The sequence below is a fragment of the Pteropus vampyrus genome, unplaced genomic scaffold (assembly GCF_000151845.1).
Source record: "Pteropus vampyrus isolate Shadow unplaced genomic scaffold, Pvam_2.0 Scaffold170, whole genome shotgun sequence".
In the NCBI taxonomy this organism is placed as follows: domain Eukaryota; kingdom Metazoa; phylum Chordata; class Mammalia; order Chiroptera; family Pteropodidae; genus Pteropus; species Pteropus vampyrus.
The window spans coordinates 3,936,237-3,959,093 of NW_011888951.1; the positions used below are offsets into that span (position 1 = coordinate 3,936,237).

The 22,857-nt window shown below is 38.9% G+C and overlaps 1 protein-coding gene across 3 annotated transcripts in view; it reads left to right on the forward strand.

Annotated features, from left to right (window-relative positions):
* The first annotated feature begins 6 nt into the window (after positions 1-6).
* ORC1 (origin recognition complex subunit 1) overlaps positions 7-22,857 on the forward strand; it is a 27,672-nt gene continuing 4,821 nt past the window's right edge. The window contains exons 1-16 of one of the 3 annotated variants that reach the window (XM_023536788.1): positions 7-138; positions 4,141-4,242; positions 5,000-5,075; positions 5,759-5,858; positions 6,492-6,619; positions 8,225-8,403; positions 9,537-9,855; positions 13,291-13,657; positions 14,549-14,653; positions 15,189-15,384; positions 17,161-17,258; positions 17,826-17,927; positions 18,325-18,496; positions 19,048-19,155; positions 19,425-19,574; positions 20,291-20,410. In XM_023536788.1, the coding sequence (XP_023392556.1) occupies positions 5,764-5,858; positions 6,492-6,619; positions 8,225-8,403; positions 9,537-9,855; positions 13,291-13,657; positions 14,549-14,653; positions 15,189-15,384; positions 17,161-17,258; positions 17,826-17,927; positions 18,325-18,496; positions 19,048-19,155; positions 19,425-19,574; positions 20,291-20,410 (2,139 nt within the window). In that variant the 5' untranslated portion in view covers positions 7-138; positions 4,141-4,242; positions 5,000-5,075; positions 5,759-5,763. Of the gene's footprint in view, positions 142-4,140; positions 4,243-4,999; positions 5,076-5,758; positions 5,859-6,491; positions 6,620-8,224; positions 8,404-9,536; positions 9,856-13,290; positions 13,658-14,548; positions 14,654-15,188; positions 15,385-17,160; positions 17,259-17,825; positions 17,928-18,324; positions 18,497-19,047; positions 19,156-19,424; positions 19,575-20,290; positions 20,411-22,857 lie in introns of all 3 variants that reach the window. The other 2 variants (XM_023536789.1, XM_011370489.2) reach the window with 2 other exon arrangements.

The following is a 22,857-nucleotide window of genomic DNA, read 5'->3' on the forward strand; positions in this document are numbered from 1 at the left end:
TGGAGACAGCCTGGGGGCGGGGCCACAGCGTTTGGCGCGAAATTTCCTTTTCTCCACCTTTTTTCCATTCCGAGCGAGGAGTTTTCTTGGGCTCCAGTGTATCGCTGGGTGGCTGCGAGAGAAGTCCAGCTGGTTCAGGTGAGAGTTACTGCAGCTCCACGTGCTCCTGAAGAGGAGGCGGTGGGAAGTGGAGGGCTTGCGCCTTGCTTCATGAAGCTTCGGCGCCCAGTGAGTGTGGCGTCCAGTGTGTTGGAGGGACTGAGGAAATTGTTCTTTGTAGACTCAGTCATTCAGCAGATATTTACTAAGCGACTGCTAAGTGAGGAGCGTTCCTTTTCCACATCCCGATTGCTAAAAGGCTTCCCACTACAGCAGTGACTGCGAGCTTGCAGTAGAGAAGCGGGAAGCCAACAGCATAGAGAACCATGTGCTTTCCTACCTTTAGCGCCCTGAGACTCTCAGTAACGTCTTAACCATGCATTGCCGTTGTGAAGCATCGCCTCTTTCCCTTCTTTGATCCAGTAGTGTGACAAGCACCACAGTTAGTCGGAGCAGTGTTAATTATTACCCTATTTCACGGACGTAGCATTTGAGTCCAGAGATAGACGTGTCTAGGTCGCTTTTTGTGACTAAGCGGTCTAGGCGCCTACCCTGGTCTTTTTCCAATTGAGCTGCTCTTAACTGCTGCGCACTCATTCATCCACCTTCTTTCCAGGAGAGAAATTTAATGGCACCTCTTCTACTTTCTAATGTAACCCCAGAATAGAAAGGCCTTCTGTTTTGACACTTGGAAAAAGCACTGGACTTAGAGGCATGAGATGCGAGAGTCTTATTCTGGGCTACCATCTGTGAACTGCAATGATTAAATATGTCAGTTTTCGATTTTAGTTTACCAGTTTCGAAAACTGGTAACCTCTTCCCTGCTGTACTGAGTGCTTGTGAATGCCATTGGAGGTTTCCGATGTGAGAGCATGGTTTACCAAGTCCCCCGCAACAGTTTTTAACCACAACAGAGGGCAATATGTGGGCTTTAAAAGATTTATAAATACCCTGAAGTTGAACATAAAATTGTATGAATTGTATGTGTTTCAATTTCATTAAATTAGTAAAAAAACAAACAAAAAACACCACTTTCCCTTACAAATAGAGCAAGGGATTAAGGAAGTGAGGAAGTAAATTTACCGTTTTGCATTTTCTCACTTAATCCTTAGTAATCCTAGGACATGCCTGGCACACACAGGTGATTGGTAAATATTGGTTGAATAAAAAAAGGGTTCTATTATCTCATTTTATAGGTAAAGAAATTGAGGTCCTTTTGACCTCTCATTCACTAACTGGGAAGCCTGCATTATTGAAACAAGCACATCAGAAATAAACTCTTTTAGGCATATATTTAACGTTATCCACTTTCACATAAGGTAAAGTAGGTAAGAGCACAGTCATTGGAATTCAGCTACTTAGGATTTGAATTAAGGCTGTGCCATACTGTATAACACTGGGACAAGTTATTATCTCGAAGTGATAATAACATCTACCTTTCATTCAACAAATGCTTATTGAGTGCCTATTGTGTACTTAGTTTAGTGCCCTGTGCTAACATTGTTCTAGGATTATTGTGAGGTTTAAATGAGATAAATATACCAAGAGTTTTGGCTCTACCTTGTCATATTGGCTCAATAAATATCTGCTATCCTTATTTTTACTGTGACTCTTTTATCTGTTTTCCTTGGATGTGACCTCTGGACTGGGTGGTATGCATGTTTCAGATTTTTGGTATCTGCAACATTGAAAATCTGTAGTAGGTATCTCCTGGAAGCCAAAGCCTTTGCTAGGCCAAGTCAGGCCTGCCTTTCTACCCATTCATCACTTCTCTTAGGGAATCTTTCTGCTGATGGTGAATGGGATGAAATGCCGGGTCAAGGGTAAGAAAGTGAGGTGATGGTACAAAGGGGCCTGACATCTATGATTTCCTTATGCCGCCTCTTCAGAAGGACTCCTGATTATTTTTTTGAACTTTTCATTGAAAATTAACATACATACAGAAAAGTGCACAAATCATAAATGTGCAGTTTAATGAGTTTTTTAATTGAATTTTTAAAATTTTATAATCTCTTTGAGCTAATCTGCCAGTTTTAGACAATAGCATGTCAGTGAGTTTTCTTAAAGAGAACATACCTATATATATGACATATTGTTGATTCGTACACTTGAAACTTATTTGATTTTATTAATGTCACCCCAATAATTTTAATTTAAAAAAAAAAGAGAACATACCTATGTAACATCTAGATCAAGAAACATGACCAGCATCCTACTAGCACTCCACTCCTATGCCATGTATGCTTCTTTTCAGTCACCTTGGTTACTTTTTATTATGACTTCTAACACTGGAGGTTACTTTTACCTGTTTTTAAATCTTACATAAATGGAATTAATATGTGTATTCTTTTGCTGATTTCTTTAGCTCATTATTTTGTGCGATTTTCCTCACTTTTTGTGCAGTTGTAGTTGGTTTAATTTTATTGCTTTATAATGCTGCTATGAACATTCTGGCTCATGTCTTTTCATGATGTGTATATTTTTCTGTAGGTATATTCCATTGAAATTGCTGGGTCAAGGGATATGCATGCTTTAGTAGATACCACCAATTTTCCAACGTAGTTTTACCAATTTACATGCCCTCCAGCAGTGTATGAGAGTTCCATCTGCTGTACATCCTTACTACACTTGCTATTGTCCTAATCATTTTCATTCATTTATTCGTTTATTCACCTATTATGTGCCATGTCCTAACCTAGGCCCTGGTGATGCAATTACGAAGAAGGTAGACAAGGTTCCAAGACCCTTGTTCTTTTAGAAGATAACATTCTAATGTGGGAAACACAATAAATAAGAAAGTAGTATTGTTTTGATAAGAGTGGTATAATGGAACATTACCCTGAGGGGCTGAATTAGGGTGTGTGTGGGCTGTAACTTTCCATTGGGTGTCAGTGAAGGCTTCTCTGAGGAAGTTTCATTGGAGCTGAGACGTGAGCCATCTCTGCAAAGAATTGCAAGAAGATACACAGCAACTGCATAAGTCCGAGGGCACTAACAACCTTAGTTTGTTTGAGATTTGGAAAAGCAAGCCTGGAGCAGGTTATGTACTCCAGGCCTAGATAATCCTCTTTCCTACCTGCTGCCTGCTCAGCCTAGAGTGAATCACCCACCTTTGCACACACATATGCATATATCACCTCCCTCCTTATCCACAGTTTCACTTTTCCAGGTTTGTTACCTGCATCAACTGTGTTGCCTGCTTTAGTAAGCTAAAATATTTTAGTAAGCTAAAATTAAGTAAAAAATTTCAGAAATAAAAACTCCTAAGTTTTAAATTGTACATGGTACTGAGTAACACGATGAAATCTTGTGCTGTCCAGCTCCGTCTTGCCCAGGACTTGAATCATCCTTTTGTCCAGTGTTATCCATGCTGTATGTGCTACCTGCTGGTTAGCCAGCTCCATTATCAGATTGGTTATGAGATATTTTGGGAGAAAGACCACATGCACATAACTTTTATTAGAGTATATTATTATAATTATTGTTAGTTATTATTGTTAATCTCTTAACTGTGCCTAATTTATAAATTAAACTTTATCATAGGTATGTACATGTAGGAAAAAACATAGTGGATGTAGGGTTCAGAATCCACAGTTTCCAGCATCTACTGGCGGGGGGGGGTCTTCAAACGTATCCCCTGAGGATAAGGGGACTACTGTACGGTTTCATTGAATGCCACTTCTGACCTAGAAAAGGAATGTTAAATTTTATCTTGACTTTGCTTTGAAGGAGGATGCCTGCTTTAGTAAGCTAAAATATGGCTGGATTTAAGAGTCAGGGTATGGATTTAATGCCTTAGGTACCTTATTGATATGGACATAGTCCTTCCATATGCCAATTTTTGGTTTGAAAACATTAGCTCATTATACCAATGTAATCAAATATCAGAGTGTTAAATCAGGCCATTTATCTTAAAGTTAGATTATTTAAGAGTTGTGGAACATTTGCTGAGAGATACCAAGTTGTCACAAAGTACTCTTGCTGATATTCCAGAGCTTAGTGAGTACTTTGATTTACTTGAATCTTTTGTTTGTATCTCAGTAGCCTAATTTGCCTAATTCATTGAGGAAAGGTGAAAAGTTCTAAGTTTACTACCTGAGAGGTCCATATTACAATAGCCATTAAAAGGAACATGTATTGAAGGTAAGTTAGTTTTACATATTTCCTTGAATGTATATTGAGAGTCAAACACTTTTACTGATTTTTATCAAAAGATTATATGAATCCAAATTCATTTTTTACTTGAGCACAAGTCTTCTACTCGTTTTTACTTATTAACCTTCTTTGCTGTTTGTTCATTTCTGCAATGTACTTAATTGAAATTAGATTGAATTTAATAGTACTCTTGTGAATTATACTTTTGGTATTCTTAATAGCAATCATTCAAACGTCATTTGTAAGCTGTGTATTTACTAATGGCTCAATATCTTCTTTTTGCTAATTAGTTTCCACAAAGTATACTAAAAAAAAACCTTTTTTAAAAGCAGAAAAGCTTATGGGTCAAAATGTTCCCGAGTAGAATGTAGGACATAATGCTACTAAACTTTAGGAAACCAGCTTGTTTGTTTAATCGGGATGTTAATATGCTATTCTAATTCTGTCATTTTTAACATAGACTGAATTATTGGTCCTATTATCAGTAATTCACAGTAATTTTGTCAGACTGGATTTAAAAAAATTTTTTTTACTCCAGTTTTATCAAATTTTAGTTCCATAAGAAAAGCAGTGAATTTAGAAGAATGGTTTATTTTCTTTATTACTTAAACTTGAGATATTGAGTTGGCATTATTATTAGCACTAGTAGATTGCAGTTTCCAAATTTTAAAGAGGATTGGCATCTGTTTGGATTTTTCATTCACATTTCTGTTTTTGTCAGTAAAAATGCCTATTTTTTTTTTTTTTTTTTCACAATACTTATATCTAGGACCTGTCAGCTGCAAAGAAAGATACCCCTTACAACTGCCAGAGCAGTACAGGTTAGTGACACTTTTTTCTTTTAATGTAAGTGGAATATGTGATAAAAAACATTGCCACTCTCTCAAATGCCTCTTGCATGTTTTTGCCTCCAGTCCTTGGAATCCCTCATTTCATTCCATCTTATCAGTATCTACTCATTATTCAATATTCACTTCAGAATACCCTTGTAGGAAATTGTTCCTCCCTGAACAGCCATAGATCTGGTCCTCTAACTTGGAGTAGTCTCTCTGGCTCTTTCTCTTGGTTCTTTGCAGTATTAGTTGTCCTTTATTGCTTTTGTATTTATCCCTTTCTAGATTATAAGTATTATCGAGGTATTTGCAACTGTTGTTTCATTGTGTTTTAGTTTCAAGTTGTTAGATATTTCCTACCTATCACTGTACCTTGTACCTAGTAAGTACTTCTAAACATTTATGGTTTCATTTCTTATATATTGACCCTCCTGTTTCACTGGATAGGAAGAAACAGGCATAGTATAAGATGTACACAGATGATACTTAATTACTTATATATGATCTTCAGAGAGCTTGACTTTTTCCTCAAAGAAAATGTTTTCTAAATCTAAAATGTGTGGAACTGTAGCTGGGGCAGAAAAGAAAGCCGAACTCATTGAAGGCAGGGACTGTGTTGTAGAATTCATCAGATTGTTATCGCGCTAACTCAGTTAGTGACTTTTACACAGGAGCAATGGCATACTATTCTACACGGCAGAAGACCGGACGAACTTATTCATGGGTTGGCAAGCCATTGTTGGATCAAAAACTACACTACCAAATCTATAAGTGAGTAATAGAGTACTTTGGTTGTCCTGGAAATAAAGCTTCTCCAGACTAAACCATTAATAACTTGTATTTCACCTGTTCTAGTTACTATAGATTGAGGATTGAGGGACAGTAAATATGAATTGATTACATGAGAGATTTTGTTTGATGCAAGAAGATGGTAGCATAAATATAGCAGTTAGTGATAGTGATACATTATGTCAGGTTAATAAAATTTGATAAGTATGATAATGTCATATCTACTTAAGGTAGGTTCTGTGTAATTCTGCATGATAACAGGGTAGGATTAGATGTGCTTACTATATCCTCCCAGCCCTAGAGATCTCCAAACAATTTGATATTTTTATTGGGCAACTTTCATGCCTTGGGAAACCTTTAGCATTCTTTGTTAATAATAACTGAGAGAAGTAAGGTTCATATTACGACCTCTAGATTAATCATTAAATGCTAAAACAATTCATTCCACCCATTTCATCTACTCTTGCATGTGAATTGGTTTTCAAATAGAATTGGTCAGCAGAGAGAATTTATTCAGGGGACTTTCTAGTTGGAGCGCACTTTCCTCTGTGCCCGGAGTATCTGAAGAGCTTGGCCCACCCTGTGATTTCCTAACATGTTTCTGTTACTTCTTAGAGAAATGAATGTGATATTACAAGGTTGTTCGACTCCAATTCACATCCACGTTGGACAGTTCGTGTTGGTTGAAGGGGATGATGATGAAAATCCGTATGTTGCTAAATTGATCGAGCTGTTTGAAGATGGTGAGTTTTGGGCTGAATGAAACCCATTTCTTGTCATGAAAAATTAGGAGGTGCTAGGTGGTGGGAAGTGGGGCAGCTGCTGATTCCTCTGTTCAAAGCAGCATATAAAGGGTGTGAACCCTAGATTCTGTTGTGGGGTCACTTAAGCACTAGCTGTAACCTTGTCTTCACTCACTAGAGCAGTATTAGATAAAATAGGATAGGGGGGCTCAAGAATTTAGCTTTTCTATTATTTTTAAGAATGAGTAAGAATGGCCATTAAGGCAGGATTTTTGGAATAGAGCAAAAGGATGAGGGAAGAGGGAAGAAAAAAATAGGTGATTTGCTCCCTGATAGAGACTTGTCCTTTGATTTTGCCATGAGGAAGTTAGTAATGAATTTTGTAACTGTAACTGCTTAATGAGGGTGGAGGTAAAGTTGTATTATTGGAAAGGTGTATCAATTGATGTTCAGTCAGGAAAACAAAAACACCTTAGGTATTTTACCCAGAGACACTTGTGATAATGGTTGAAAAGGCGGGAGGAATAAAAGATGGTGTTTCCCAGAGATCAGCAAGTAAAGATAGCAACTATTGCACCTAAGGCTAGAGGACCAAAAGGGGAAATAGTGTTAACCAGAGCCTGCAGATCCACACTCACTGCTTCAGCTTATTTTCTGAGCCTTTAACACTTCGCGAAGTAGAGAGGAGTACAGAAAAGTGGGAATAGGACAGAGCTCCAAAAGGAGGATTAAGAAGAAAGATAGCAATTTGAAACTACACAAAACTTCCTCTTCCAAGAGCTGGGTGAGGAATGACGAGGTAGTTAGTCCAATTGCAGTTTGTATGCCTAAAGGAAGGAACTGATATAGTGAGTGGGTAAAGATGTTTGTCCATTACAGCGATAGGAAGGATGTTCCACAAGAATGGAGGAAAACGTCATTAAACTAACATCCACTAGGGGGAGCACCTCAGCATTGTGGGCTTTTGTATTTGAAGTATGGGCCCTTGTGTACTGATTATAGAATCCCTGTGCTCCATTGCATGGCTTCAGTCTTTCTCTGAAGAGAGCTAAGGAAAGGAAGAGGCAATGATGATGACACTAGAGTGTATATCCTTTCACTTGGAGCTAATGCTGGTATGGAGTGATATCAATGGTATATTACAATAATAAAACTGAAGGTTGCAAGCATATGTTTGCCAGAAGTCATCTCAGTGGCTGATGCTCTGATTCTTGCCAGGATTTTTGTTTTTCTGCTGTTTGATTTGCAACATTTGTTCAGTGCCCTTGATTAGAATTGCCCTTCTCAAATGCCTTATGTAATTTCTTTGGACTGATAGCACCATTAGGAAGTGCGGCAAAATGAGAACATGGGTGCTGAGTTGAGTCAGATTGCTGCTGGTTGGTCTTGTGACCTTTGACAAATTATCTAAGGTCCCTGTAACTTGATTACTTCTATAAAAGGGAGAGAACCATAGTACCTACCTTGTAGAGTTATTGTAGGATTAAAAATAATGTGTTAATCGAGTATCATCAAGTGCCTGTCACAGTGTCTGGCACATAAAAAGAGCTTAATAAAATATTTTCACATTTTCTTAACCTTTCCTTTTCCACCTATCCCTCCTAGATTTTGAATCTTATTCCAAGAAACGTGCTCGAGTACAGTGGTTTATCCGATTCTGTGAAATCTCTATTAATAAACAGCATTTGCTGGGCCGGAAGCCGGCTAAACAGGAAATATTCTGGTATGATTACCCTGCCTGTGACAGCAACATTAACGCTGAAACCATCATTGGCTCTGTGCGGGTAGGTGATGCCTTGATTCTCAGTTCTATCTTGAAACTTATTTTTGGCTGTCTCCTAAACTGCATAACCTCAAAGATATTACTGGTTCTAATTTACCCCACAGAAATGAATTTTTTGCTGTTTGTCATCTTCTCTGCTTGTCTGCCTGCTTTATCTCAACAGATATTTATTGAGAGCACTTACCATGTGTTAGGAGCTTCCTGGAGGGAGTGACGTTTAGGTTGTGACCTGAGGGATGAGCAGGAATTAGCAAATATACCTCAGTGAGAAATTATATTTAGCTATGATTGTGGCAGGCATGAAGCATTGCAAGGCTGAATATGCTTGCTTACCTTCAGTAAATCAGTACAAAGAGTGCCAGTTGATATAGGCAAATTTGCATTATGGGATTTTATGATAAATCAGATTCCAATGAGCTGTAGACTGAATGGAGGCACTGATTTGGAGACTAAGATACGGGTTATTCTTTGAGCTGCTTCAGGACCAAAATGAGGTCCGATTGTGATGTGAAGTGTGGTCACATGGTGATTTGGTGGTTGGTTTAATGGTAGTACAGAGAAGCTTTGGTCTAGCATGACTCTAGTCAGATTTCTCCAATCTGTGGGCCCAGCCTAACCTGCCAAGTTAAATGAGTGAAGAAATGAAAGGCAGTTGTAGAAGTTGAAGCAATAACATGGGTAGATCTGCAAATGCAGAGTGGGAAGAGGATGTTTAGGCAAGAGCACGATGGTGAGAATGAGCAGGGCTGTGATAAGCCAAGCTCGACTAGTGATGGCCATTTTGAAGAGTATTGAGCACTCAGGAGGTAAAATGGGGTCAGATTTTAGAAGGCATCGAAAATCACTTTAAGTAATCTGAGCTTCCCATGGTGGGGAGCCATTATAGACTATTGAGCAGAGAGCATGCTTAGAGAAATTTTTGTGGGGAAATTTGGCATGGCTGAATAGAATGCCCTGGAAAAGCAAGCAACATGGGGTATAGATATGCTATGCCATGTCTGTGCCTCTTAAGCTTGGAAAAGTAATGTTTAGGTAAGGATACATACTTAAATGTTTTTTAATCATAGCTCTCGTGGAGCATTTCTTGGCTCTTTTGGTTATTTCTTCCTATCCACCCATCTTTCCTAAATACAGGTAGTAGCTTTAGGCCCAGATGAAGTTATACCTAAGGATCTGAAAAATGAGAAGACACTCTTTGTGAAACTATCTTGGAATGAGAAGATGTTCAGACCACTATCTCCAGAACTATTTGCAGAATTGGATAAGCTACAAGAAAGCAGTCCTACATGCCAGAAACCCATAAGAGCCAAGACTAAGAGCATAGAAAGCCCTTCTTGGACCACAGCAGAGCATGCAGTCAAAAGGATTGAGTCAAGGCATTCCACCTCCAAATCACACCAAACTCCTACCCATCCTGTCACCCCAAGGGCAAGGAAGAGGCTAGAGCTTATCAGTAAGTGTGGAATGGGTCACAGTGGGCAATATTGAGGCTAAAGTAATATGATAAAATATTAATTCATGCTACAGTATTAAGTTAGTGAAGGGGCGGGCCAGGTACTGATTAGATATGTTGAAATGTACATGACATAAAATTTACTTTTTTAATTATTTTTAACTGCACAGTTTAGTGCCATTAAGTATATTTATTTACTTATACATTTATATATATTTGTTTATATATTTATATATATATTTACATTGTCGCACAACCTCATCATCATCTTCTAACCATTAAACAATAACTCCCCATTCCCTTATCTTCTGGTAGCCACCATTCTACTTTCTGTCTCTGAATTTGACCACTCAGAGTACCTCTTATAAGTGGAATCATACAGTGTTGTCCTTTTCTGACTGGCTTATTTAAGTTAGCATAATGTCCTCAAGGTTCATCCATGTTATATAATGTGTCAAAGTTTGTCTTTTTAAGGAGGAATATCCCATTGTATGTATATACATTTTGTTTATCCATTCATCTATTTATCATAGTTTATTTGTGTAGCTTCTACCTTTTCGCTATTGTGCCTAATGCTGTTATGAATACAGGTATACAAATAACTGCTCAAGTCCTTTTATTTTGGACATATACCCAGAAGTGGAATTGCTGGATCATATGGTGATTCTAGTTTTAGTTTTCTGAGGAACCACCATACTGTGCACCATTTTACATTCTCACCAACAGTGCACAAGGGTTCCAATTTCTCCACCTCCTCCCAACACTGGTTATTTTTTGTTTTTGATAGTAGCCATCCTCAAAGTTGTGAGATTGATGTTTTTCTCTATGATTATGATTTATATTTATATTTCATACAACTCTTGAAATCATACTGATACTTCTAGTCTATAGACCATAAGGCTCTTCCCTTCTTTCCCATAATCCATAATTATATCTCCCTTCTTCAGGAAGAAGAGCCCTGGTTCACAGGAGCAAGCCTGATATACACAAAAGAGTTTCATGATAGCTATACCAATGCTACTACCAGCAGTAAACTTACCAAGTAAAGTTTAAAATTTATTTGTAGTGCTTTATGCCTTTAGAATATGTTCCATTGAGGAAGTAAAGTTACTTTAATTTTTTTCTTCTGATGGTTATATTATTGGTGATATACAGTTAGGTTCTTTTATTTCTGTTAATTTTTAGGGCTTTTCCCATCTTTGATTTTTTAGACATGTGAAATATTAACATAGTTAAAGAGTCAAAACTATTTAAAACAAGTGTAGTTAGAGAAGCATATTCTTTTCTTTACCCTTGCATCCTGTTTCTAGCATCTTTTATAGATAATCAATTTGATTAGTTTTTGGTTAATCTTTCCTGTGTTTTTTGCAAAAAATCAACAGATATATACATAAACACACGTGCACACACATACATACATACAAACATGCATATAATTTTATTTTCTTATTCAGTAGTATTCAGTTGGGTAGCATGCTGTATATATTCTTTTTCCTGTCTTACTCTTTTCACTTACAATGTATCTGAAATCCACTCTGGCTATTCTGAGAGCTCATCCTGATACGCGTCATTCATCAGTCCTTTTGAATTTTTTGTTTATATGCCAAGTTCATTGGGTATAAATTATGTGTATTCTTGATAGCTCTTTATTATGTTTTTAGAAGCTGAACATAAATATATAAAACATTTGGAAAATGCAGAAAAATTATTAAAGAAATACTCTGTAATATCACCATTTGGAAATAATTGCAGTATTTTTTGACTGTTGATTTTGTAGGACGTTGAAAGTTAGGGTAAGAAATTGACACAGTTAAATAATTAGAAGAGAGAAGATACGATGAAATTTTGGATGAATTGTTTTTGACAGATGGGAAAATAAGGTATAAAGGAGACTAGGATATTGGGACATTTTTATGTTAATCAAGACCTGAGTTTTCTTCATTTTTACCAAAAAAAAATTTAATAAATTTAATAATTTTAGCTTCATAGTCAAAGACCTCTATGATTTGGTCTTAGATAACATTTTAAAGTCAGGATTATAGAGATATAATTTATATACAGCAAAATATCCCTTTTTAGTGTATAGTTCTATAAGTTATTATAAACACATAGAGTTGTATAACTACCATTATAATCAAGATATAGGACAATTTCATCACCCCAGAATTCTCTTGTATACCTTTGTAATCAACCAGCCCTTCCGTTCACTCCTAGCCCTGGGTAGGCACTGATCTGTTTTCTGTCTCTATCGTTATGCCTTTTCCAGAAGAGCATGTAAATGGACTCATACTGTATGTAGCTTTTGAGTCTGACTCCTTTGACTTAGCGTAATATATCTGAGATTCATCCATGTTGTTGAATGTATCAGTAATTTGTTTCTTTTTTATTGCTATGTAGTATTCCATTATGTGGATTTATCATAGTTTATCTACTCCCAGTTTAAGGATATTTGTGCTGTTCCTAGTTTTTAGTGATTATAAGGAAAACCACCGTAAACATTCATATGCAGGTACTTGGTGACTCTTCTTATCTGAAGCTACTCCCCACATACCATGTGCTGTGACTAAAGTGAACTCCTCTATGCCCATGCTTTCCTGCCTCATTGCCTTAGCTCACATCAATCTCATTTATATTTTGCACATATCCCTCTCCTTTCCTTTTCAACTCTGTTGAAATTTTGCCTTTCTTTCAAGCTCTAGCTCAGAAACCATCTTTATTAGCATGTAAGTGTTTTAGGACATTATTTTACTTCATATTATAGACATCCATGTATAGTATCTTCTCTGATAGACTAGAGTGTCCTGTGGTTGGGGACCAGGTCTCATTGAGCTTTTGTTTCCTCCAAGCACCTAGCTCATACTTTGCCATTTTAACAGTTCAATAGATATCTGTAAATGAATGGCTGGGTTCTTGGCGCCCGTGGTCTTGGTGAGGAGAGGAGCAAATCCAAATATGGTTCTGTGTATTCACTGAACCCAGCTGATTGCCCTGAGGGTTCCACCTTCTCTCTATTGGTAGATATAATATGGGTTAAGAAAAATCTAGGTCTTGGTGTTACTCAATAGAGCCATCGGTATAAATGTTTTCAAATGCTATTGAATGGGAGCTGAGGTTGTGCGGTATTACCTTTGGTTGTATACCGCTGTTCTGGTAGATTACTTCAGAGAAACATGATTGAACATTTATCTATAAAAGCTGACTTAATAGCTGATTTATCATTTTAAGTAGGAAAATCATCCGTGGAATTTAGGAGAGAGACTAAAAATAATTTAGCTACCTTTTGTGGGGGAAAAAAGCATGAAATAGTTCAAAATATGGATAACTCATGTCTTTGTATAACTTCAGTGGATGAATTTAGCTATAATGACATTGGGAGTGTTTATAGTGCTGGTTATAAAATTCACATGTGGTGGTGATTTTTTTTCCTGGGCTTAGGTTCTCCTAGGACACCTAATGCTAAGATTACCCAGCAGACTTCGTGGGTTTCTTTGGATTCTCCCAGGAGAACTAAACAAAAAGTGGCCTTCTCTGAGGTTAGCTCACCTTCTAAGAAGTCTCGGCCTGGTGGACTTCAGACCTTGTCTCTGGCTCTGAAAGCCCCAGAGAAAACTGGAGAGATTCAAAACTCTTGTGCTGAAGAGGACAAGAAAGCTTCACGTGAATGTCACATGATTCTGAGAACTCGAGTCTCAGCTTTGAAATTAGAGATTAGTGAAGAAAGAAGACTTACCCCTTTCCGGAAGGGGAAAAGATCCTCAGTGGTGCCTTCTGTGGTTCTGAAACCAGAAAAGATCAAAAAGAGGTGACCAGGATATTACTCTGCCTCCCATAGAGCAAATCGTGATCCTTCATATGATATGAAATGTGTGGGTTACAAATCTGAATGTGTCACAGAATTAATGAGCTTTTCCAAAATACAGGTTTCTGAGATTCTTCCCAGGCATAATGAATCAAACTCCAAGTGTTTGGGCCCAGGAATCTGCATTTTTGAAATGCTCTTTGGGTGATTCTGGTATACCCAGCTATCCTTTGGAGATCACTGCTCCAGAAGATAATTTCCCAAACCTGAATTGCTTCACATTTGTGGATCTCATTATTTGCTGTGGCACTTTGCCATGTTTTAATAGTCATTTTTTAATTTTTTTTATAAAATGGAAACCATTCTCAAATACTTTAGTATAAGTAGATAACACATCTAGAACAAAGTTTGCAGTTTGACTCTAGACAGTGTTTGTAAATAATGGGCTGCACAAATAACGTGAGAAGCCAAAAATTACACATTTTGGTGTTTCCTGCTCAGAAATTCCAGCACCCAGTTCAATAGTTTAGATTGATAAATGCTTTGTACTTAAAATATATCTGCATTTTTGCTAACCTTGAGCCTGAGTGGACAGTGAATTCATAGAAGCATCAGAAACAAAAGAGGACAAGAAACTCTGCCTGGGATCAGTATATTCTGATCTCTAGTCGGGGAGGCGGTGAGTCAGATTTAATTGATAAGCTTTAAGCAAACTTTGATCTCTGGGTCTGAATAAAACTTAAATTATAAACTTTTTAGCAAAGTGTAATTAGCTCCTTCCAAAGTAGCTGTAAAATAATAGGAGCCAGTCAGGCCACATGACCATCTTCTGGTGCCTGCACTGATCCCTAGTGCCAAAACTGCTTTCCATAACCTTGCTATGATATCTTGCAGGGAAGCAAAAGAACCAGAAGCTCAGGATGAAGCTACCTCTACTTCTCATCATATCCGCAGAAAGAGTTCTCTCTTGACTTTGAAACGGATTAGGCAGCAGCTTCGGTAAGAGTGTGCTTTGGCAGGCAGGAAAGTTCTTATCACTGCCATCTATGATATCTATAATTTTATTTCTTAAAGCCTCTTATAGTTCTTGTTTGCTCTTTGCTCTACCATTGAAATTCATCCTTTACCTCGTATGTCTGGAATTATGTTAGTTTCACATAAATGTCATTGTCTGAAAGGGGCAAGAAACACTGCCCTGGGCTTAGGTGGCTCCCAGGGCCCCATCTTCATTACTAGCAAGACTGTTAGTGGGGTGCCTAAAAGCATGAACTTTGATTTTGGTAGACTTGGATTTGAAATTGAGCTTTGTCATTTACTATCTGTGTAAGCTTGGGAAGTTCTCTTAACCTTTCTAAGCCTCGATTCCCTCATCTATAAAATGAGAATAATAATATAGTCACAAAATAATATAAAGCTCTTAGCAGAGCAAAGAAGTGGACTCTGCAACACCTCTAATCCACACTGACCTGTTAGGGAGCTTCTTATTTAGACTTCAAACACTGAATATCTGAAAATAAGTTGTCCCACCATTCAGGTTTTTAGGTAATAGTGAAGATAACCAAGAAGAAGAAGAGTTTCTTCCAGCAGCAGAAATTTCAGACTCTAACAGTAAGGAGGAAGAGACTTCCGTGCCACGCCTTCCAAGGAGGACACGAGGTTGCGTGTCCAGAAACCTTCAGTCTTCTGTGACGTTGCCTTTAAAGATCCCCACCAGGACACCAAAGAAAACTGTAAGGTTCTTTCAGGTTTATTTTCCAGTGAAGCATCCTTCTCTTAATTTAAAAATTGTGATGGCTGGGATCACACTTTTAGTAATAGCTGGATTCTGAGCACAGGTTTGTGGTAGTCAAAGCTATTACATTTGGAACATTCATGTAGAAAGGATCTATGTGAACCCTGGCGCTGAAAATGAATCCAGTAGACAGTGATTTTTGAGTTCAAGTTCCTTTTAAGACACAGAACCAAATGGCCAAGAGCCAAATTTTCAGAAGGAATGACAAAAACTGGTGCCTCATCTTTGCATTTCTCACAAAATTCAGTAGAGTGCTTCGTGCATAATCAGTGCTTAGTGGGCATTGAATTCAAGGCTGCTGAGCCATGTTGTTGGTTTTGTTGTGTCACTTGATACACCTGAGAAACAGAGAGCACTACTCAGGTACTGGTAATGAACTGTGTGATGGTAAGGTGGAAGAGATAAATGGACTGCTTCCTGTTTAACGTTAATATGTTGAAGGCTATTAAGAGGGTCTTGCCATGTTCAGATGTGTGTGAGAAATGTGTAAGCACAGTTAAATTGGCTTCATTATCACATGACTTCTCAAGGCCATTTATTAATTTATTAATGTTATTGTGACCTTCAAATAGAGCATTAGAGTATGAATCTTTGACCAGGAAACTTTTCATGGAGCATAGTGTTCTTTGGAACACAATTTAGAAATGCCTATTTAGGAGACTTTTTCTAAAGCTGATTTCCATTTTTCCATATCAAGAAAAATGTGATTAGGCTTAGATTGAAGTCAAAGAAAGACCTCTAGGGAAGGAAATCCAATAGATCACTTTTGGACTTAGGCAGTGTTACCTGGAGTTATTATGCAAATAACTCACCTAAGTTCTGGTATGATATGCATCTCCTGGGTCCATCCAGAAGAAAAGATACTGGGTATGAGGCCATCTTTAGCATATTAAAAAAGGTCAGAAGTCCACCAAGTTTTTGATAATTTTCAGGAAGATTTTGTTATTCCTTTCCTCTTTTTGCCAGAGTTAATAGACGTTAAACTGTTAAACGGGGCCTAAGTGCTTTCTGCCTGAGGAAGAGGTGGAGAGGTTATCACTATGTAGCCTGGCAGAAAGCAGAGAGTAGGTAATTGAAATGCCCCCCACAAAAGGAAGTGCTTTGTGGAAACACCAGGAAGATGAAGGGGTAGCAGGCCGCTCTAGTGAGCCAGGAGCAAGGAAAACGAGAATAGTGCTGTTAGCCTAGACTGAGTGGTGACTGTGGGTTTTAGAGTGGAAAGATCTGGTGAGGTTTCTCTAAGTACTGTGTTGTGGATTGTGGAAGTACTAAGATGGTAAAGTTTGACCATATTTTCAAACAAATCTAGAGGAGGATCCTCTGAATCAAACCCAGTTTATGTCTCCTACTCTACCCTATATTTGGGCAGAGAAGTTAAGATTTCTTAATTTCTTGTGTTTCTTTCAAGGTAATATTTTATTTTTAAATAGTATTTGATCCATACTTTCATTCATTCTTCCCTCAGGTTGATACTGCTTTCAAATTCAAATACTGTGTATAAATTAGAAAAAAAAATTGTGTTAGACTATGAACAAAGTGTATGTGTGATGTGAGGAGAGAGTGAGCAAGAATCATGGTACTTTCTACATAAAGAAACTAAGGCATTTAGCACCACTCTTTTTAGCAGGTCGTTAGGAATCAGATTTACTAATGTTTCCTGGATAATGTTTTGCTTTCTTTTTCCTCTAAACATATTCTCTTTTTCTGAATACAGCCCAAGCCTAGAATGCCACATCGTGCCACTCCCCAGATCCGCAGCCGAAACCTGGCTGCCCAGGAGCCGGCCAACGTGCTGGAGGAGGCTCGGCTGAGGTAACGCTGCTCGTGGGCCCCTTTTAGATAAGGAGAAAAGGGCTTCTGCTTTCATTCACATAAAATAGGAGTAAATGATATTAAAATGAAATGAATGTGTGTGCTTATAGAGAAAGACCTCTCAAGCAGTGTCTGGATGAGCTAATGCAGACAGGTTCTAGAAGGAGTAATCTTTCATTCTATTGCCATCATTTTCTCAGGCATGGAAGATGATTAGTCAGGACACTGCTTCTCAGTTATGGTACTGTTAGAACAAATGGGGACTTTTTCAGAATACGTAAGACTAGATCCTGTCAGAAATCAATTGAATCAGAACCTGTTATGGGATGAGGTCCAACCAGGTGATTTGGTTTGGAAAGCTTCCCAGGTGAAATGTACCCTTGGTTAGAACCACTGAGTTCGGTGATTTGGGTGGAGAAAAGGATTATAAGGCCACGTGAAGGATTTGAGAATGAAGGCGTACCCTTGGTTTTGTGATTAAATTTTCTTATAGAAACAAGAAAAGTCTTTTTACTCTGTTTTTAAGATGGTGAAATCCTTTTAAAGTCCTCCTCTTCCTTTATTTAGGCTGCATGTTTCTGCTGTACCTGAGTCTCTTCCCTGTCGGGAACAGGAATTCCAAGACATCTACAACTTCGTGGAAAGCAAACTGCTTGACCATACTGGAGGGTGAGTCAGACTGAGGCAGGCAGAGCGGTCAGGGGAGAAGGCCCTTGCTAGTGTACCACCTTGGTGTCAGGAAAGCAGGTAAACTTGTTGCTATACCTAAAACTGCTAAAGCAGCTTTTGTTGTCAAAATAATTTTATAAGAATTATGTATTTCAGAGAAAAGTGGAATTGGCCTTCTTTGGGTAGGTAGTTTCCATACTGCATTGCTTATAGAATGAATGATTCTATATAAACAGGTTCTGCTCTGACCAGCTTCCAAGGGTGGGCCTTTCTATCCCCACCTCCCCATTTCAGGGGTCTTTGTCCTTCCTTCAGGACATATTCGCACACTACTAAACTGGTGATAGTGTGACGCAGCTGGCAAGACCTAGCCCATGGATCTTCTCTTCTTGCCTAGGTGCATGTACATCTCTGGAGTCCCTGGGACAGGGAAGACTGCCACTGTGCATGAGGTGATACACTGCCTTCAGAAGGCAGCCCAAACAAATGATGTTCCTCCCTTTAAATATGTTGAAGTCAATGGCATGAAGTTGACGGAGCCGCGCCAAGTCTACGTGCAAATCTGGAAGGTGAGGGAAAGGTTTACTTAATTTTGTGCCTATGACATGTTTTTAGCATGCCAGGCATTCTCCTGAGTATAGAGGTAGGTAGCAAGGGCAAGGAAGGCAGAATTTCTACCCACAAGGACTCTAAAGCCTTGGAGCTTGATATGAATTATTGGAAGCCAGTATTTAACCAACATGTTGGAAACCATTTACACACAGGAGGCATGTGGCAAACAATAGAAAAGGGATTAGAGGTAGACCAGAGTTTGAACCTCACTCTTTGATTCATTAGCTGTTATCTTGTAAAAAAATAATGTCCAGTTATAAATAGAGTCACGCAGTAATGATTTTGGATGGGCTTCTGGGACCAGTCTGTGGTTCATTTGCATTTCAATCACACAGATGCTTTATTGGTACCTTCTCTTCTTCTAGGTTAAAGTTAAGCTAGAGTGGAAAGCAGAGTATAAGATACTGCAGTCCTCAGACTAAATAGCTTCCTCTACTTTCAAATTTAACTTTAATCCCAGGACAGTAAAGTCCTTACAGTTTGCTATACTTATTTTCCCCCAATGCAGAAGCTGACAGGCCAAAAGACAACAGCTAACCATGCAGCAGAACTGCTGGCAAAGCGATTTTGCACCCAAGGATCCTCTCAGGAAACCACTGTGCTGCTTGTGGATGAGGTAAGGAGGTGCCCACAGGAGGACTGGAGAAGAAGTGGCGTGGTTCTTGATTGGGATGTTCTGGGAGCAAATACTGAGTGGGAGGGAAGTTGTCCTGACTCCCTTCTTCATTCACCTGAGCCTATTCTCTGGCGGCAAGACATATGTCCTTTGACTTCTTTGCTACTTTGGTGGTGTGACCTGAGAAGCGCATGCAGCTAAAGCAGGGGTAACAGGTCTTCACTGAGGCCCTGGCTTCGTCTCTGGTTTATGTTGTATTTCCCTGGCAGCTCGACCTTCTCTGGACTCAGAAACAAGACGTAATGTACAATCTCTTTGACTGGCCCACTCACAAGGACGCCCGGCTTGTGGTCCTGACCATTGCCAACACCATGGACCTGCCAGAGCGCATAATGATGAACCGGGTATCAAGCCGACTGGTAGGTCCTAAGGCCAATCCAAGCTGTTCTTACAAATCCATAAGCTGGGCCAAGGAGTTCTGCACAAATGAATACATAGGAAACAAAAGTAAATGAGAAAAGTAAGAAATGTGGTTTTTGAAATTCTGATCATTTTAAATTGGAATGAAATGTCACTATTGCATGATTTGTTACAAACATGTCTTAGTGTTCTGCTATATGTGCAGTCTTAAAACTGCAGAGTCCTGGAGGTTTAATTATTAAAAAAAATAATTTAGCACTTACCCTTGCTAGGCAGTGTGAGATGCATAGAGTATAGCAGTGAAACCAGGCAGTCGCCTTTGTGGAGCTGTGGTTCAGCTGGAAGGACAGCACCAGGTACTGAAAAGCATGATAAGTGAAGCCAGGAGCTGTGCCCGTAGAGATGACAGAGCTGAAGATCCTCCCACCCACTCTAATTAGAGCACCTCTGCTTCTATCTACTTCTAAATGATTCTGTTAGAATAAAAGGATCTTTTAAACTAAATGAAAAGTAGTTGAGAACTAATGCCCAACAGGATACCACTGGCCATTGTCAGTAACGAAGAGCTGGAAGCAGAGCAGTGGTAGTTCCAGCCCGAAATCTGTAATTTGTTATATGGAACTTGGAAATCGGGTTTGAGGACTAGATGGTGGCTTTCCACCAAGGCTATCAGGGCAATCAATGAACTTTTTCCTCTGTCATCTTGGCTCCCCAGGGACTCACCAGGATGTCTTTCCAGCCCTATACTCACAGCCAACTGCAGCAGATCCTGGTGTCCCGACTCAAACATTTAAAGGCCTTTGAGGATGATGCCATCCAGTTGGTAGCCAGGAAGGTAAGTCACCCTCAGGCAGCTCCTAGCCGTACCTACAAACCAGGCGGCAAGTCTTTGCTGAGCACCTGTTGGTGTGAGGTCCTGTGCTAGGTGCTCTGAGGATGAAGAGAAATTTAGGAAGTCTTATAAAAACATACAAAAAATAGAAACAAAGTTCTGAAAAATTTCTTAACCTTCTTATTGCATAATTAATTAGAAGGCTATGACTATAGTGGGCTTATATACAAATGAAGATTAATTGATTCAGGCAGTAGGCAATTTTGTATAATGAAAAAGGCAGGGTAGTTAGACAAACCTGGTTTGAATTCTGGCTCTAACACTTAAGAGGCATGTGGATGGTTATAGGAAAGTTATTTTAAAACTTCCTAAGCCTAAGTTTTCTTCTCTGAAAAATGGGAATAATACTAGCTACCTCTTAGAGTCATTGTGAGAATTAAATTCAGTCACGTCTGTAATGTGCCTAGCAAGGTACACGTGTCTCCACAGTAGGTATAAAGTTTGGAATACCTACATCCATCAGGCGCACTGGGAAAATGCCAGCCAAAATTCCACTAAGACTAGTCTCCAAGGGTGCTGAGGAACAAAGTGGGTTAAATATCTGCTTCAAGCTGAATGTAAGAAACCACACATCCACAATATTTCAGCACTTAAAAGAATTATAAATGTATTTCAAGTGTCTTGCCCAAAACCATGTGAACTCTGAATGCCTATAGCAGCAGCACTTGTAACACCTGCTCAGAGCTGGCTACTTAGTGCATTAGGTACTGGGGTCAGGTGAGCCAGGTATGATGCTTGTCTTTGCTTTCTAGAAGAGAAATCCTCAAAGTTACCATCTAACCCTCCTCTTGGGTAGTTTTTCACTTCTGCTATCATGCAATTTCTAAATTTCTTTTTTTCTCTGAATGGTCCTTTGTTATGCCATCCTGTTTATTTGAGGTTGTCATCTCCCTTTTCCTCCAAGATGCTTTTTTCTGTTGGTTTATCTTGCATTTTTACTTTCCTCACATGTCTTGGTTGTCCACTCAGGTGTAAGAGTGGAGATGACAAAACTTATTGGGAGCTCTGAGCACGAGTGAGGCTTGTTCACCAGGACCTTCACCAGGTTAATCTGAGTGGGTCAGTTTCCATATCTTCAGCTCTTCCCCATTGGTCAGATTTCCCAGAGTATGCTTGCTGGGGGAAGTTTCTTGGGAGTGGGAGTGTGGGCTGGAGTCAGAGAGGGTGGAGGTCTTCAAATTCATCCTGCAAATAGTAGCTGTTAGCGTTTAGTAAGGGACATCCCCTCCACTGCAACAATACTCGTGTTGTTGCACTATTGCCCTTGTCTCACCAAAAGCAGCCATGCATAGTAGGTAAAAGAATACACATAACTGTGTTCAAATAAAACTTTATAAAAACCTGTGGCAGGCCATAGTTTGCTAATTCCAGATCCAGGGCATCAGTTTCTTAACTTTCAACCACTCCTCCTTATTTTAGCTAAACTTTCCCCTTTACCTCCAGTTCCAATACCATTAACCCTGAGCATTTAAAGTTTGTGTGTGTGTGTGTAATTTAGTGTAATTTAGATTTGTTCCTGGATTCCTCATTACTGCTGTAGGAATTGGCTTTCTTCAGCCTGCTAAGTCAACCACTACTCTGCCACCTCTGTCCAACTTGCAGAATTATATTGTTTACTCCTTTTGCTTCCCTTCCTTTTAGGGCTCATGGTCTTTTAATAACATATCAGAAGGCATCAAATTTGGATGCTGTTTTTACCTAAAACTCCTGACTGTAATTTCAAACTTCTCTTTAATTTCTTTACATATAAAGAAACATACCTATTTTGTATTCTGTATCTTATAATTACAATATCTGAAGTCTTTGTGAGTTCAATTCTATTGATTGCTGGTTCCCATGTTATTGTATCTTGGTTATTTTTTCTTTTTTGCTGTATGTGCTCGCTTTCCTTAGAGCTTTATCTGAGAATTAATTGAAACCTGGGTTGAAGTTGAGTTCATTCAGATTTTGATTTTGCTTCTGTCAGTTACTGAGGGGCACTATCAACTGGGGCCATTTTAAAAGAAAGTTCTCCACTTGAGGCTTTTAGGAGACACAACATAAATCTGGGCTACAGATCCATGTGAGGGCTTGTAGTTGCAAAGATTGAGGTTTTTTGTTTGTTTGTTTGTTTAAAACCTTACACCACCTAGCACCAAGGTCAAAATAGGCCATTTTTGCCATCTCTTCTGCATGATGGGTCTCTCATTCACCTTTACCCATTGAGGTCAGGTCCTTAGTTTATGCAAGGTCTTCTCTTAGATTCCATGTTGGGTGGACCCCAGATTTTTCTTTTCTCTCCTTCATCACAGCAGGAAGGTGCTTATGGTCACCAAGGTTCACAGATACTCTTAGGATTAGGACTGTTTTGGGTGGGTTTTTTTGCCTCCCAGTGTCCCCTGTCCACTTTA